The 14774-nt window shown below is 37.6% G+C and overlaps 3 protein-coding genes and 1 long non-coding RNA gene across 6 annotated transcripts; 1 reads left to right on the top strand and 3 right to left on the bottom strand.

Annotated features, from left to right (window-relative positions):
• Positions 1–1081: 1081 nt before the first annotated feature.
• Positions 1082–2480, bottom strand: LOC129729387 (ATPase inhibitor mai-2, mitochondrial-like). Its single transcript, XM_055687924.1, has 3 exons — positions 2303–2480; positions 1431–1575; positions 1082–1369 (listed from the first exon to the last, which is right to left on the bottom strand). Exons 1-3 carry the CDS (start codon positions 2347–2349, stop codon positions 1238–1240), a joined length of 324 nt encoding a protein of 107 aa, XP_055543899.1. The 5' UTR covers positions 2350–2480; the 3' UTR covers positions 1082–1237.
• A 5820-nt stretch (positions 2481–8300) lies between these two features.
• On the bottom strand, positions 8301–9713 carry LOC129728712 (ATPase inhibitor mai-2, mitochondrial-like). Of its 2 annotated transcripts, none has more exons than XM_055687166.1 (3): positions 9522–9713; positions 8650–8794; positions 8301–8588 (listed from the first exon to the last, which is right to left on the bottom strand). In XM_055687166.1, exons 1-3 carry the CDS (start codon positions 9566–9568, stop codon positions 8457–8459), a joined length of 324 nt encoding a protein of 107 aa, XP_055543141.1. In that variant the 5' UTR covers positions 9569–9713; the 3' UTR covers positions 8301–8456. The 2 variants fall into 2 exon arrangements, with proteins under 2 accessions (XP_055543141.1, XP_055543142.1); XM_055687167.1 differs by lacking the exon at positions 9522–9713 and adding an exon at positions 9039–9172.
• LOC129728713 (uncharacterized) lies at positions 9230–13788 on the top strand. Of its 2 annotated transcripts, none has more exons than XR_008728654.1 (3): positions 9230–9372; positions 9430–11976; positions 13639–13788. It is a non-coding gene; the product is annotated as an uncharacterized LOC129728713 (long non-coding RNA). The 2 variants fall into 2 exon arrangements; XR_008728653.1 differs by lacking the exon at positions 13639–13788 and adding an exon at positions 12074–12204.
• A 129-nt stretch (positions 13789–13917) lies between these two features.
• LOC129728341 (uncharacterized protein K02A2.6-like) lies at positions 13918–14448 on the bottom strand. Its single transcript, XM_055686778.1, has one exon. The coding sequence runs from the start codon at positions 14446–14448 to the stop codon at positions 13918–13920; it is 531 nt and encodes a 176-aa protein (XP_055542753.1).
• Positions 14449–14774: the final 326 nt, after the last annotated feature.

Raw genomic sequence — 14774 nt, 5'->3', positions numbered from 1 at the left:
AGGCTAACCTAAAGAACATCAATATGAAGTAAGTGACTAGACACCTTTTTATAGAAAAGTCCGCAACCCGAGTCAGCGTTTTCACAATGTATCGCACGTACACTCATGTTACTTCTGGATAATCTCGACATTCTTTTGATTTAATCATAATTGACTTCGTTTTAATCATTAATAATTAGAATCTTAATGCCTCTAGTATACTATTTTCTACAAACAGAGTAAACTAGAATCCCAAAATGTGTTTTCAAAAGGTGAAGGTCTGGGTAGCAATTGCAAATCATGAAATGAAAACTCAATTGAAATATCAATAGAAAACATCCTCTTATAGGGTGGTGTGGAACAACATGGGCTACCTAAGGCTAATTTTCAATATGGCGAAATGGAATTTAGCTTTGGTCTACTTTTCAGATAATTCTAATGATTATAAGTATATTTCAAAGTATCGAACGTCTTCGTCAGTGGTTTTCTTCGACAGTTTTTCTGCAGTAATCTTATGCAAAAGGGGGCCGAATAAAACCACTGACGAAGACGTACGATACCCTATATAATTACACTACAAAATAATAATAATCAAGTATTGGGTCGAGTTTGCAGAATTTCAGTCAAAGGTTGGTAGTTCTTGAACCGAAAATAGTGTTTAAATCTCAATAGACACTGTTGTACGGATAGCAGTAAAATTGCCATATTTTCACATGCAACAAAAGTAAGGGTTCATTCACATACCGACCATATGGACATTTCAACGGGACAGCGAACACATTTTTTCGATAGTGGCTAAGTATTTTATTCGCTTTACCTGTTTTAAATAATAAGATTGAAACGCTAGAATGATAAAAAAATTGTTTTGTGCTAGTCCCATGCTTGAAATTATAAAATTTCTGATTGACCCAATAGGAAATATGCAGCTGTTTAGCTGTTTCAATCACTTTGAAAGTTCGTCATAAGCAAGAACATTTATAACAAACCTGCATTCGACCCATTTTGCTCTGAATTGAATTTTGTTAATTATTATAGGATAGGTATGCAAACATTTGAACTGTCGTCATATGCTGTCGCGGTACATATCGGTTTTTCATAGAACTTAAACTTTTTATCGGAAAGTATTTTTTATTCACAAGTTATTGACTGACCAATCTAAACAGAAAATAGGTCGATAACTAAGCGAACAATATTTTCCACAGATAAAAAATAAAATGCTTCACTCACAATGGATTCATGCATAGTTGATGTGTTATGTTTATTCCTTCTTTAACTCTTCGATGGCTTTCTTATGACGAGCAATGGCTTCCTCGTGATGCTTAATGGATTCAGCGTGGAAATCCTTCTTCTCGATTAGCTTCTCCTTCAACATGTGCAACTGTTCTTGGCGCTGAAAAAATAATATTAAACAATGTAACTTCAAAAAGGGCGTTAAGCAAAACAGACTCAACCTTTTTGTAGAAAAACTCTTCTTCGTGGGCAACTTCCATTTTACCGAAGGCACCACCGGCGTCGCGAATAGCGCCACCACCACCGCCACCTTTTCCAGCTCCGGATCCCAGGTCACCTATTGCTCCAGTGCACATTCGAGCGAACCTATTTTGTAACAAATTATATAACAAACAGAAGTTTTTGTATTTTCACGAGCATGTTGGCTTTCGCGCATTTCTTGTGGCAATATATTTTGAAAAGTAAGAATAGTCCACTTTTGGTAGTAGTTGTTCCTAAGAACCTTTAAATTATACGCGTTTTTTGATCATAAGGAAGACAGTACAGAATTGTACTGTATTTAACAATAATGGATTAGTTTTTAGCATTTATTCTTAGAATAGGTTCATACTAGACATAAGAATTCTTCTTCTTTCAGTGAGAAATGATTCCATACCGGGGCAATCATTTGCAACCGGTAACAAATCAGCTGACGATTTGCCTACTATCGCTTTCTACATTTTTTTTTGTTTTTAATTTATATTACGTTTGTTGGTGTCTGTTATCACTAAGCTCAAATACAGTATTAAGCAATACAGCTAAGTAACTAGCCCAAAATTTTATTTTAACGTTAATTCGAGTTCAAGTTTCATGAGAATTCATTTTAAAAATTCTCTGCGCTCTGGTTCTTTAACAGGACCGTTAGCAAATACCTACTTTTATCGCTCATCCTACTTCTTACCCAAGTATTTAGTGCAAGTGTGATAACAAAAAATGATATTTATTTACACCTGCATTTGTAGCTGAGCCATCGGTGTTACGTAATTAAAAAACAAAGATAGAACTTTGGAATTCAAGTTCAATAAATATTTACCAAGACGCCATAATGACTTACCGAATGGCAGGTGGTGCAATCGAAGTAATATTACGAACAGGAAACATCTTTCCTATTTTTCCAAATGTTTTTAACGATACGAACTTGCAACTGAACAGAGAATCAAAAATTTCAGAATTTTGGAACTGAGACACAAGTTTTGATTATGTGTATGTGCTAAGGGGTATCTCTAATAAATAATAAATATATGAATATCATATAGCAACATACTACGCATTATCTACCAAAACAAAATTAGTTCGGCGCCAAGCAAGTGGTAGTAAAGTCAATCAGTTTTTGCCGGTTGCGTGCTTGGTTGCGTGTTACTTCTTCATACATTGTGATATATTGCAATGGTGCGGAAATCACGCCTTGCTCAAAAAGGGGTACTAAATGGAAGATAAAAACTTGCCTGCTGTCACAAAACGGAAGGTCAACTTCAGGTATATGATCGAACAGAAAGTGCACACAAAAAGGACTGAAAAATGACAATTGAATTTTCTGTGCTCTCGGGCAATATTTATTTGTCGTGTACGTTTATGCCGCTTTGCCAGTGGTATAATTTATTCGATGTTTTGAATTGACGGTTATTTCAACAGTTTAACCCGTTTAATACAATCTCTTACGTTCGATGCAAAAACGTTTTGAGTAAAATTCGCAATTATTCACATTTGTGGAGTTTGTCATATTACAATAGTGTAACGAAGGTATTGTAATCGACAAATGTTGATTTGAAACACGAACAACAATCAATGTTATTGAAAAATCGTGCGTTTTAAAACGTTAATGTTGCAATTCTTCCATTTACAATTGTACCATGTGTCATAGACGGTTTTTTTTGAAAATTGTTAGAATTTAAAATGCAGCTCGTGAGTTTTTTTTTTTTTCAACTAAAGAGAGTACTTTGAGTTTTTAAAAATCATGGCACAGATGGATTTTTTAACGCAAATTTTCCGAATATTTATAATAAATGAATCACATTTTTATTCGAAAATGAAATTTATAAACTATTTTCATCCTCTTATAAGATTATATTAAATGTTTTGCCGATTGACTCTAGTCCAGACTGGAGAATATAGATTTTCTACTCATTGATGTGACATGCGACATGCCATTTAAATAAAAATAAGCTGAATAAGGTTAATTAAAATCAGGTTAGCTTCTAGAGCAACGAATAATGCGATTGTAAGAGGTACCGGTTTCATTGTGCAGTCTTTTTTTTAAATCTGATAAAAATCTAATCGCGATTCGAAAAAATGCGCTCGAGCAGGCAGAAATCAGTAAAAATCTGCACACATTTTGAGAAAGTCATAGGGAAAAAATGTAGTTAACCTTCCCGCATAATCAATAACCATAAAACGTGCCTAACAACTAGTTCGGGATATAGTTTCGACTGTATGGGGTATCGTTAAACCATATGGGTTATCATCCGTTTATGGTTATTGATTATGCGGGATGGAGATTGGAAAAAACCGCACATACCTGCTATTCAAAACAAATCATCGTTTTGCTGACAAATCTGGTATCTTTGCTGACAACCGAAAGTGACAACCTTACAGAACACTAAAAAAGGATCCCAAGAGGTTCGTTTCAAGGGGTTTCGAAATGCGTCGTAACCTGAGAATACTCCGAAGTAATCAATGTCATTTTTTTCGAGTAATCAAAGGTATCCATCAACAATCAATGACAAATAAACTTAAGTACGAGTAGAAAAAAATTATTTTATTATTTATTCACTTTTCGGGTTTCTTGCATGCATTTGAATGTCGTTCCATTTTGACATAAAAGCGCTTTTTAGATGGATGAGGGCCCAACTAACAAACCCCCGACTAAGGAGCAACCGGTAAGCGAATCACCATTGTATATCAATAGTGCCTTACCTCTAGCGTTCGTTCATATATGGAAACATTTGTATAATACATAACGCGCTCAGGGGAGAGGTGGAGGAAAGGTATCCAGCGAAGTGTTACACTGCATAAGACCACCATGCAAATTTGCGTTACTTAGTTGATGGGGGTTTTGAAAATTGCCATATTTCACGTTACGTAATATACGAATATTCTTTAAGAGGACTCTAAAAGAGATGGTAATTAGAGACTTGAAACAAAAGATGCGACTCTCACTTTATGTAGCTCGTGTTAATAATCTGATTATTTTCACAGTTAAAAGGAGTAGATTACTGAAAAACAATAAAGGAACAGTTCTACAATCATCTATGCCGGTATCTGAGTCAGCTGTTTTGAAGAATGCTAGGGGCAAGACACTGCGTAACCCAATAGGTGATTAGTAATCCTAACAAAAAGAAACAACCGGTGTCATCTTGCAACCTGGATAGCTCAACCCAACGCGTGAAAGTCCTTCACTAGTTGGGCTACGAATTTAGTGCAACGAGCAAAATTCGATTGTATTCATTGTTACTAAGTGTTTATCGTTGCATTTTCAGACACTCCTCTAGTTTCATCAAAACTCTTTGAAGTCATATTATCGTTGTTGTGATGTTGGTGTATAGAAACATAGTAAAACGGTATGTCAAAAGTACAACCGGCTATATTGCAAAAAAATGCCAAAGACTAAAGTTGTTTATTAAAACAACCGATGACCAAAATTCATCGCATCTTATAATATACTATTTCGATGCATTCAAATTATAAATCCGGTAAAGCTACATACCTTGCTACTGATATTCATTCATTTTAGAAGCAATTCACAACTTGAAACACATGAATTTGCGATTTTCATTTGCTTAGTTAGTAAGAATCTACTAACAAGTAGAAAAAGTTATTTGCTGTCGCTTGGTGATGCCTCGTCTTCAACCGTACAAAATAAAAAAACGCTTCCCCGCTCGTGCCTACTTGTTCATCAAACCGTTTCACCATGTCCTATACGCTATGGTTGGGTAGTTAATGTGATAAATAAATGATAAATATTAATATATATATCAACCATTACCGAAATATTTTTCATGAAATGAAGTTGTCAAGCCCCTAGAAATAATGTGTTTTCCTTCTTACAGATGCTTAGCAGGGTTAACCTGTAGTGTTTTCGCCGACAGATTTATACCAGTGTGTTTGATTGATTTCGATAAAAGTAGTATAAATTTTGTTTATTTTCCGTGTAAAAAGCGTTCTTTCCACCCCTAGGGAGCGCTGCAAAATTCACTGAGCACTTAGCAGTTTTCGTATCACAGATGACCTTCCGTTCTGTGCTGCTGTATTACACTTCTTGACCAAGCGTCAAATATTTCTCGACTACTTTGTGATAAGGTCGTATGTCTAAACATAAACAAAACTAGTGAGAGATGATTTACACACTTAAAGCGGATTTCTTTATTCCACTGTGTGCGGGCAAAATTGACGAGGAATAATGAAACGTCATCGCCATTTAAGACGCAAGTAAGAAAGAGATGCCAGATAATTGTTTACGAAATAAGCACGTGCGGTGGTGGGTTGAAGCTGACAAACTTTACAGTGCGCCTCGGGCAGCACGGCAGGTCAAAACTGGGTCGAAATCGAGCGAATAAAGAAGGGTTTTGACAGCAGTTAGTGCACTTCCAGGTCAAAACGAGGTGAGCTGGTGTAATAAAGAAATTCGCTATAAGATTTTATTGCCGAGAACTCAACAGCTGATAAATTCAGCGAAATGGAAGTTTGCCAAGATAAATTAAGTGTGTACGCTTGTGGAGTACAAGGGATATAACTCTCACTCGTTTTATTTACGTTTAGACATACGACCTTATCACAAAGTAGTCGAGATTTGTCACTTTTTAACAGATAAATGTTTGGTCACTGATAATTGTTTGTCACTCTCCAATTTTTTTAAGGGGCAAACACGGGCAAAAAACAATCATGGTGTCAAATAAATTTGACCATTGGTCAAAGAGTGTAATACCGAGGGAATGCCTTTTCCTATCCCTCGCTGTACATTTGACAGAGTATAACATCGAAGATACGAAAACGTCGAACCTGATAGAAAAACGTCAATGTCGGTCGGATTGTTTTCATTATTTTGCTATTTTGGTTGGGGCAGCCCCTGCACTTTTTAAGTAGACACAGTGGATCTGGTTATTATCCAATAAAATGATGTAATCTAAGTAAAAAAATCTCTTTAAAATTTATATATGAGCTTTCCGTTCGAAAATAAAAGGAACGACGAGAGTTTTGTATCAATAGCAAACCCAGGAAGAAAACAGAAAAAAAGCGAAAACATTAGATTTGACGATTCTATGTTGTACTCGATGTTATAACTCATAGCACATTCCCTCGTGTAATACAGGCTTTATATAATACCCCGTTCACACTACACTGCATATCACCGGATATCAGGCGATTCGTGCTATCGAGGCCATTTCACCATCCATATTACCTGATAGCCCATACAATCGAGCTGTCAACGGATATCACCTCGGCTACATGCTATCGCGGATATCATGTTCGAAAACCAACAGTAATCACATTTCCAGCAGTTGGCAACACGGCCAACAGACATTTGACGCAATCCTACAAATTTCGAAATTCGCGTTGCATGCGAGAAAAAAGGAAGGAAATATTTTTGCTCCAAGTATGATGACAGTTCTACAAGGTATGCTACATTTTTGTCTATCCACGCACACAAACAAATCTCGTTATGAAAAATTTCGCGTTTTGTATGGAATTCAGAACATTTTTGGAAATTTCTCGTTTTATGTTGTTTTATATCTAATTTGTTTGGTTGGAGAGTGAATCTCCAGTTGAAACACACTAGAAATTGATATTGATTTAGATTGAAAATTGCGACAATATGTCGAAATAAAATATATAAAAATGCTATATTCCTAATAGTTGGAGCATAATCTTAGTCATTGTCATAGCTCATGACTTTTGTTACTGTATGAAACATAAGCGACTCTATTTAGAAGCGCTATGAAAGTACAAGAAAAAAACGAAAAGTGCAAAAAGGTTACCGGCAAATTGATAAATATTGATAAATAAAACATGTTTCAACATCATTTCTATAACTTTTCAGGAAAGTATGTTTTAAAAGTTTAGTTTAAAATGCAAAATCATTTCAAATTTCATACAAAATTGGAAAAACTTCATAACGATCACTAATACTAATGCATCGACGTGAATAGCATACCTTTTAGAACTGTCATCTATACTTGGATTTTTGCTATTTTCATCTCGCACATTTTGACAATTACATATGAGAGTTCGCGTTGGTGCGAGTCAACTCGCTGACATATCTATCCTAATCCCATTGTTCTTGTTGTCTTGTTTTAGCTTTGAACTAATTTTGTTTTCTTCTCTTTTCAATTACCAAAGCAAATGTCAAATCATATCAGCTCACTTTAATGTGAACGCTCGAGGTGATATCCGATATCATCTGGCGATTTCATGTGATATTCGTCGTAGTCTCGAATGCCGTCGACGCTGATGACGAAGAGGATGTTACACACTTAGATTTTATTGCCGAAAACTCAACAGCTGACAAATCTAGCGAAATTTTCTACAAATTTTCGGCAAAATTTTCAAGAACTTCGGCAAACGAAATTTAATACCTGCTGGTTTACGGTAAATCGATATATTTGCTGAATGTTCGTCAAAATATATTGCTGACATTTGTTGTACGGATAGCAGTAAAATTGCCATATTTTCACATGCAACAAAAGTAAGGGTTCATTCACATACCGACCATATGGACATTTCAACGGGACAGCGAACACATTTTTTCGATAGTGGCTAAGTATTCGCTTTACCTGTTTTAAATAATAAGATTGAAACGCTAGAATGATAAAAAAATTATTTTGTGCTAGTCCCATGCTTGAAATAATAAAATTTCTGATTGACCCAATAGGAAATATGCAGCTGTTTAGCTGTTTCAATCACTTTGAAAGTTCGTCATAAGCAAGAACATTTATAACAAACCTGCATTCGACACATTTTGCTCTGAATTGAAATTTGTTAATTATTATAGGATAGGTATGCAAACATTTAAACTGTCGTCATATGCTGTCGCGGTACATATCGGTTTTTCATAGAACTTAAACTTTTTATCGGAAAGTATTTTTTATTCACAAGTTATTGACTGACCAATCTAAACAGAAAATAGGTCGATATCTAAGCAAACAATATTTTCCACAGATAAAAAATAAAATGCTTCACTCACAATGGATTCATGCATAGTTGATATGTTATGTTTATTCCTTCTTTAACTCTTCGATGGCTTTCTTATGACTAGCAATGGCTTCCTCGTGATGCTTAATGGATTCAGCGTGGAAATCCTTCTTCTCGATTAGCTTCTCCTTCAACATGTGCAACTGTTCTTGGCGCTGAAAAAATAATATTAAACAATGTAACTTCAAAAAGGGCGTTAAGCAAAACAGACTCAACCTTTTTGTAGAAAAACTCTTCTTCGTGGGCAACTTCCATTTTACCGAAGGCACCACCGGCGTCGCGAATAGCGCCACCACCACCGCCACCTTTTCCAGCTCCGGATCCCAGGTCACCTATTGCTCCAGTGCACATTCGAGCGAACCTATTTTGTAACAAATTATATAACAAACAGAAGTTTTTGTATTTTCACGAGCATGTTGGCTTTCGCGCATTTCTTGTGGCAATATATTTTGAAAAGTAAGAATAGTCCACTTTTGGTAGTAGTTGTTCCTAAGAACCTTTAAATTATAAGCGTTTTTTGATCATAAGGAAGACAGTACAGAATTGTACTGTATTTAACAATAATGGATTAGTTTTTAGCATTTATTCTTAGAAAAGGTTCATACTAGACATAAGAATTCTTCTTCTTTCAGTGAGAAATGATTCCATACTGGGGCAATCATTTGCAACCGGTAACAAATCAGCTGACGATTTGCCTACTATCGCTTTCTACATTTTTTTTTGTTTTCAATTTATATTACGTTTGTTGGTGTCTGTTATCACTAAGCTCAAATACAGTATTAAGCAATACAGCTAAGTAACTAGCCCAAAATTTTATTTTAACGTTAATTCGAGTTCAAGTTTCATGAGAATTCATTTTAAAAATTCTCTGCGCTCTGGTTCTTTAACAGGACCGTTAGCAAATACCTACTTTTATCGGTCATCCTACTTCTTACCCAAGTATTTAGTGCAAGTGTGATAACAAAAAATGATATTTATTTACACCTGCATTTGTAGCTGAGCCATCGGTGTTACGTAATTAAAAAACAAAGATAGAACTTTGGAATTCAAGTTCAACAAATATTTACCAAGACGCCATAGTGACTTACCGAATGGCAGGTGGTGCAATCGAAGTAATATTACGAACAGGAAACATCTTTCCTATTTTTCCAAATGTTTTTAACGATACGAACTTGCAACTGAACAGAGAATCAAAAATTTCAGAATTTTGGAACTGAGACACAAGTTTTGATTATGTGTATGTGCTAAGGTCTATCTCTAATAAATAATAAGTATATGAATATCATATAGCAACATACTACGCATTATCTACCAAAACAAAATTAGTTCGGCGCCAAGCAAGTGGTAGTAAAGTCAATCAGTTTTTGCCGGTTGCGTGCTAGGTTGCGTGTTACTTCTTCATACATTGTGATATATTGCAATGGTGCGGAAATCACGCCTTGCTCAAAAAGAAGTACTAAATGGAAGATAAAAACTTGCCTGCTGTATTACACTCTTTGACCAAGCGTCAAATATTTCTCGACTACTTTGTGATAAGGTCGTATGTCTAAACAAAAACAAAACTAGTGAGAGATGATTTACACACTTATAGCGGATTTCTTTATTCCACTGTGTGCGGGCAAAATTGACGAGGAATAATGAAACGTCATCGCCATTTAAGACGCAAGTAAGAGAGAGATGCCAGATAATTGTTTACGAAATAAGCACGTGCGGTGGTGGGTTGAAGCTTACAAACTTTACAGTGCGCCTCGGGCAGCACGGCAGGTCAAAACTGGGTCGAAATCGAGCGAATAAAGAAGGGTTTTGACAGCAGTTAGTGCACTTCCAGGTCAAAACGAGGTGAGCTGGTGTAATAAAGAAATTCGCTATAAGATTTTATTGCCGAGTACTCAACAGCTGATAAATTCAGCGAAATGCTCTACAACTTTTCGGCACAATTTTCAAGAACTTCGGCAAACAAAATGTCAATACATTCTGGTTCGCGGTAGATCGATATATTTGCTGAATGTTCGTCGAAATATATTGCTGACATTTGTTAAAAACTTCGCCGAGCTCGTTCAGCTGTTGGGAAGTTTGCCAAGATAAATTAAGTGTGTACGTTTGCGGAGTACAAGGGATATAACTCTCACTCGTTTTATTTACGTTTAGACATACGACCTTATCACAAAGTAGTCGAGATTTGTCACTTTTTAACAGATAAATGTTTGGTCAATGATAATTGTTTGTCACTCTCCAATTTTTTTAAGGGGCAAACACGGGCAAAAAACAATCATGGTGTCAAATAAATTTGACCATTGGTCAAAGATCGAAGATACGAAAACGTCAAACCTGATAGAAAAACGTCAATGTCGGTCGGATTGTTTTCATTATTTTGCTATTTTGGTTGGGGCAGCCCCTGCACTTTTTAAGTAGACACAGTGGATCTGGTTATTATCCAATAAAATGATGTAATCTAAGTAAAAAAATCTCTTTAAAATTTATATATGAGCTTTCCGTTCGAAAATAAAAGGAACGACGAGAGTTTTGTATCAATAGCAAACCCAGGAAGAAAACAGAAAAAAAGCGAAAACATTAGATTTGACGTTTCTATGTTGTACTCGATGTTATAACTCATAGCACATTCCCTCGTGTAATACAGGCTTTATATAATACCCCGTTCACACTACACTGCATATCACCGGATATCAGGCGATTCGTGCTATCGAAGCCATATCACCATCCATATTACCTGATAGCCCATACAATCGAGCTGTCAACGGATATCACCTCGGCTACATGCTATCGCGGATATCATGTTCGAAAACCAACAATAATCACATTTCCAGCAGTTGGCAACACGGCCAACAGACATTTGACGCAACCCTACAAATTTCGAACTTCGCGTTGCATGCGAGAAAAAAGGAAGGAAATATTTTTGCTATTTTCATCTCGCACATTTCGACAATTGCATACGAGAGTTCGCGTTGGTGCGAGTCAACTCGCTGACATATCTATCCTAATCCCATTGTTCTTGTTGTCTTGTTTTAGCTTTGACCTAATTTTGTTTTCTTCTCTTTTCAATTACCAAAGCAAATGTCAAATCATATCAGCTCACTCTATCCGAACGCTCGAGGTGATATCCGATATCATCTGGCGATATCAGGCGATATCCGGCGTAGTCTGAATAAGGCATAAAGCAAATACCGAACTACTTGAAAACATTTTCGTTTACCATTGTTCCGTAATAAAATTACAGAGAAATCGGAAACCGAATGTGTTTACCGGAATACCGTAAAATTGTTTGCCGAAAAGATCCGTAAAACAGCAAATTTCCGAGTTCAGTAAACTGAAATACCGTACCTCGGAAGCTTGACATCATTTAACCGAGATCTCGTTGAATCAAAAAAGCTCTTACCGAGATTCCGAAAAATGGAACTGTCAAAATAACGAAAGCATCACTATCAGTTTTGTTCGTGTTTCGGTTTAGATGTAAAAGGAACAGGTTTCGCGGTCAATTATCATTCCGAAGAAATCTGTAATATTCAGATTAACCTAAAATGTTGAGTAAGTATACAATATTATTTCTCAGATCTTGTTTGTGTTTATTGCAAACATAATACTAAAAGAAAACAATTAATTCTTTCCTTACTCAATTTTGTAGGTTAATGACTCGCTTCGCAGGATGGAAGTTGCAGTGATGGATGTTGTTTTTTTTTCAGGAAGCAACACCACCCTCCTGTTTCTACCAATGCTTTAATAAGTTTAATCATTTGACAAAATTAATAAAATTATACGGATAATTAATCGTTTTCATCATTTCCTGGATTTATCTGAGAAATCGCAAAATGCGTACTTCAGTAAATTTTACCGAAATTTTCGTAATAATTCGACAGTTGAAATTTCCGAGTCCCGGTAAAATATTACCGAGAAACTCGTTAAAGTTTGACAAGTTGTCAATTGTTGATTTTACAGAATCTCGGTATTTTGATGTATTACCGAGATCTCAGCTGTTGAAATCTCGGTCATTCATTTTACCGTACTCGGTGATATTATCTAATACCCCGTTCACACTACACCGCTTATCACCTGATATCAGGCGATTCGTGCTATCGAGGCCATATCACCATCCATATTACCTGATATCCCATACAATCGAGCTGTCAACGGATATCACCTCGGCTACATGCTATCGCGGATATCATGTTCGAAAAACCAATAATAACCACATTTCAAGCAGTTGGCAACACGGCCAATAGACATTTGACGCAACCCCAACAAATTTCGCACTTCGCGTTGCATGCAGGAAAAAAGGAAGGAAATATTTTTGCTGTTTTCATCCCGCACATGTTGAAAATTGCATATGAGAGTTCGCGTTGGTGCGAGCCAACTCACTGACATCTCTATCCTAATCCCACTGCTCTTGTTGTCTTGTTTTAGTTTCGACCTGTTTTCGTTTTCTTCTCTTTTCAATTACCAAAGCAAATGTCAAATCATATCAGCTCACTTTAATGTGAACGCTCGAGGTGATATCCGATATCATCTGGCGATATCATGTGATATTCGGCGTAGTCTCGAATGCCGCCGGCGCTGATGACGAAGAGGATGTTACACACTTAGATTTTATTGCCGAGAACTCAACAGCTGACAAATTCAGCGAAATTTTCTACAAATTTTCGGCAAAATTTTCAAGCACTTCGGCAAACGAAATTTAATACCTGCTGGTTTACGGTAAATCGATATATTTGCTGAATGTTCGTCAAAATATATTGCTGGCATTTGTTAAAAACTTCGCCGAACTTGATCAGCTGTTGGGAAGTTTGCCGAGATAAATTAAGTGTGTACTGTTGCAGGTCTAATAGTTGGTGTAGAAGGTGATGGAGCAACTAGCGTGGATAGTGAGTGTTCAAGCTCTTCCGCTTCCGAAAACTCCGCAACTTGAGATGCTGCTACGGGCAGGTTCCACTCGTCGAGCAAGATGTTGAGTGGTATGCCTTGTTTCTGCACTTTTGTAGCTGTTTCGGCTCGTTGTCTGAGCTGGTTAATGTGAGATCTGATCATTCTCCGGTTGTCCACTCAGATGTTATACATCACCGAACCGATTCGCTCTACTACGGTCCCAGGGAACCATGACCATTTGTTGTTGGCATATATTTTCGCGTACACGCAAGCCTTCGGACTGAAAGACCGCCTGTTGGACGTCTGCTGACGGTTTGATGATGGTTCCAGGTTTGACGGTGGTCGTAGAAGGTCTGGCGATGTTCGCAGCGGCCTGTTATACATCGCTTCTGCCGGAGACTTACCGCCAGGGACGTTTCGATTTGGTGTGGTGCGGTAGGTAAGAATAGTCAGCCTATACACCAGAGAAACGCCGAAACACTCACCGTTAAGGCAACTGTCAACATCAAAACGGGCGAGTTGTATAATTTTACATTGCCGTTATCCGTTTTGATGTTGACAGTTGCCTTAACGGTGAGTGTCTTGTCATTTCTCTAATATGCAGGTTCCCTAGGTAAGAAGGAAATCGTTCAATGCTTCGTCGATCGAGCCTTCTCCCTCCTGGATTTTTTTCATGGCCCGCTTTACAGTGTAGACAAATCTCTCTGCCTGACCGTTCGACTGTGGATAGTATGGGGCCGTTGTTGTGTGTCGAATGCCGTTTTTGCAGCAGAAATCGTCGAATTGAGCACTCTTGAACTGCGAACCATTGTCGGTCATGAGAAGTTCTGGCATGCCCTTGTTGGCGAACAGTTTGCGCATGAGCCAGATAGTAGCGCTCGATGTCGTCTTGCTAGTTGGAAAGATCTCCGGCCATTTGATGTGCGCATCGATGACAAGTAAGAAGAATTCTCCATCCAGAGGGCCCGCGTAATCGGCGTGAACCCGCTGCCAAGGAGCCGTTGTCGGATGCCACGACTCCGGTTCCGCTTTTGGTGGGCACCACGCTACGGATGCGCAGTGTCTACAGTCCTTGACGAAGTTAACGATTTCGTCGTCCAACCCCGGCCAATACACGAAGCTGCGTGCGATCGCCTTCATTCGTTGTATGCCTGGGGGCCCTTATGGAGCTGAATGAGGCACCGCCTTCGGAACATAGTCGGAATTACCAGTCTGTCCCCGAACATAATGCTGCCTTGAACGACTGACAGAGCTTCTTGACGATCGTAGTACCGAGCCAACTCTCGATCATTAATTTCTGACCTTGATTTGGGCCAGCCATCGCGGATGGAACGATGAACTTTCCGAAAAGACGGGTCGGACGCCGCCGCTTTCTCAACCATGCTGAAAATGAGAGGCGGTTGATTACTACTATCGATGACTACTGACCTCAAGTCTTCCTCCAGAGTGGTGCATGCGATGATCAC

The sequence above is a fragment of the Wyeomyia smithii genome, chromosome 3 (genome assembly GCF_029784165.1).
Source record: "Wyeomyia smithii strain HCP4-BCI-WySm-NY-G18 chromosome 3, ASM2978416v1, whole genome shotgun sequence".
NCBI classification, from domain to species: Eukaryota; Metazoa; Arthropoda; class Insecta; order Diptera; family Culicidae; genus Wyeomyia; species Wyeomyia smithii.
This window is presented reverse-complemented; position numbering and strand designations above follow the sequence as displayed.

Excerpts from the sequence above, each read along its gene's own strand:
- LOC129728341 (XM_055686778.1), bottom strand. The coding sequence starts at position 14,448 with ATGAAGGCGATCGCACGCAGCTTCGTGTATTGGCCGGGGTTGGACGAC.
- LOC129729387 (XM_055687924.1), bottom strand. The coding sequence starts at position 2,349 with ATGTTTCCTGTTCGTAATATTACTTCGATTGCACCACCTGCCATTCG. Across the intron at positions 1,576-2,302 it reads ATTGCACCACCTGCCATTCG|GTTCGCTCGAATGTGCACTG; the intron begins GTAAGTCATTAT and ends GTTACAAAATAG. Across the intron at positions 1,370-1,430 it reads AAGAGTTTTTCTACAAAAAG|CGCCAAGAACAGTTGCACAT; the intron begins GTTGAGTCTGTT and ends TTATTTTTTCAG.
- LOC129728712 (XM_055687166.1), bottom strand. The coding sequence starts at position 9,568 with ATGTTTCCTGTTCGTAATATTACTTCGATTGCACCACCTGCCATTCG. Across the intron at positions 8,795-9,521 it reads ATTGCACCACCTGCCATTCG|GTTCGCTCGAATGTGCACTG; the intron begins GTAAGTCACTAT and ends GTTACAAAATAG. Across the intron at positions 8,589-8,649 it reads AAGAGTTTTTCTACAAAAAG|CGCCAAGAACAGTTGCACAT; the intron begins GTTGAGTCTGTT and ends TTATTTTTTCAG.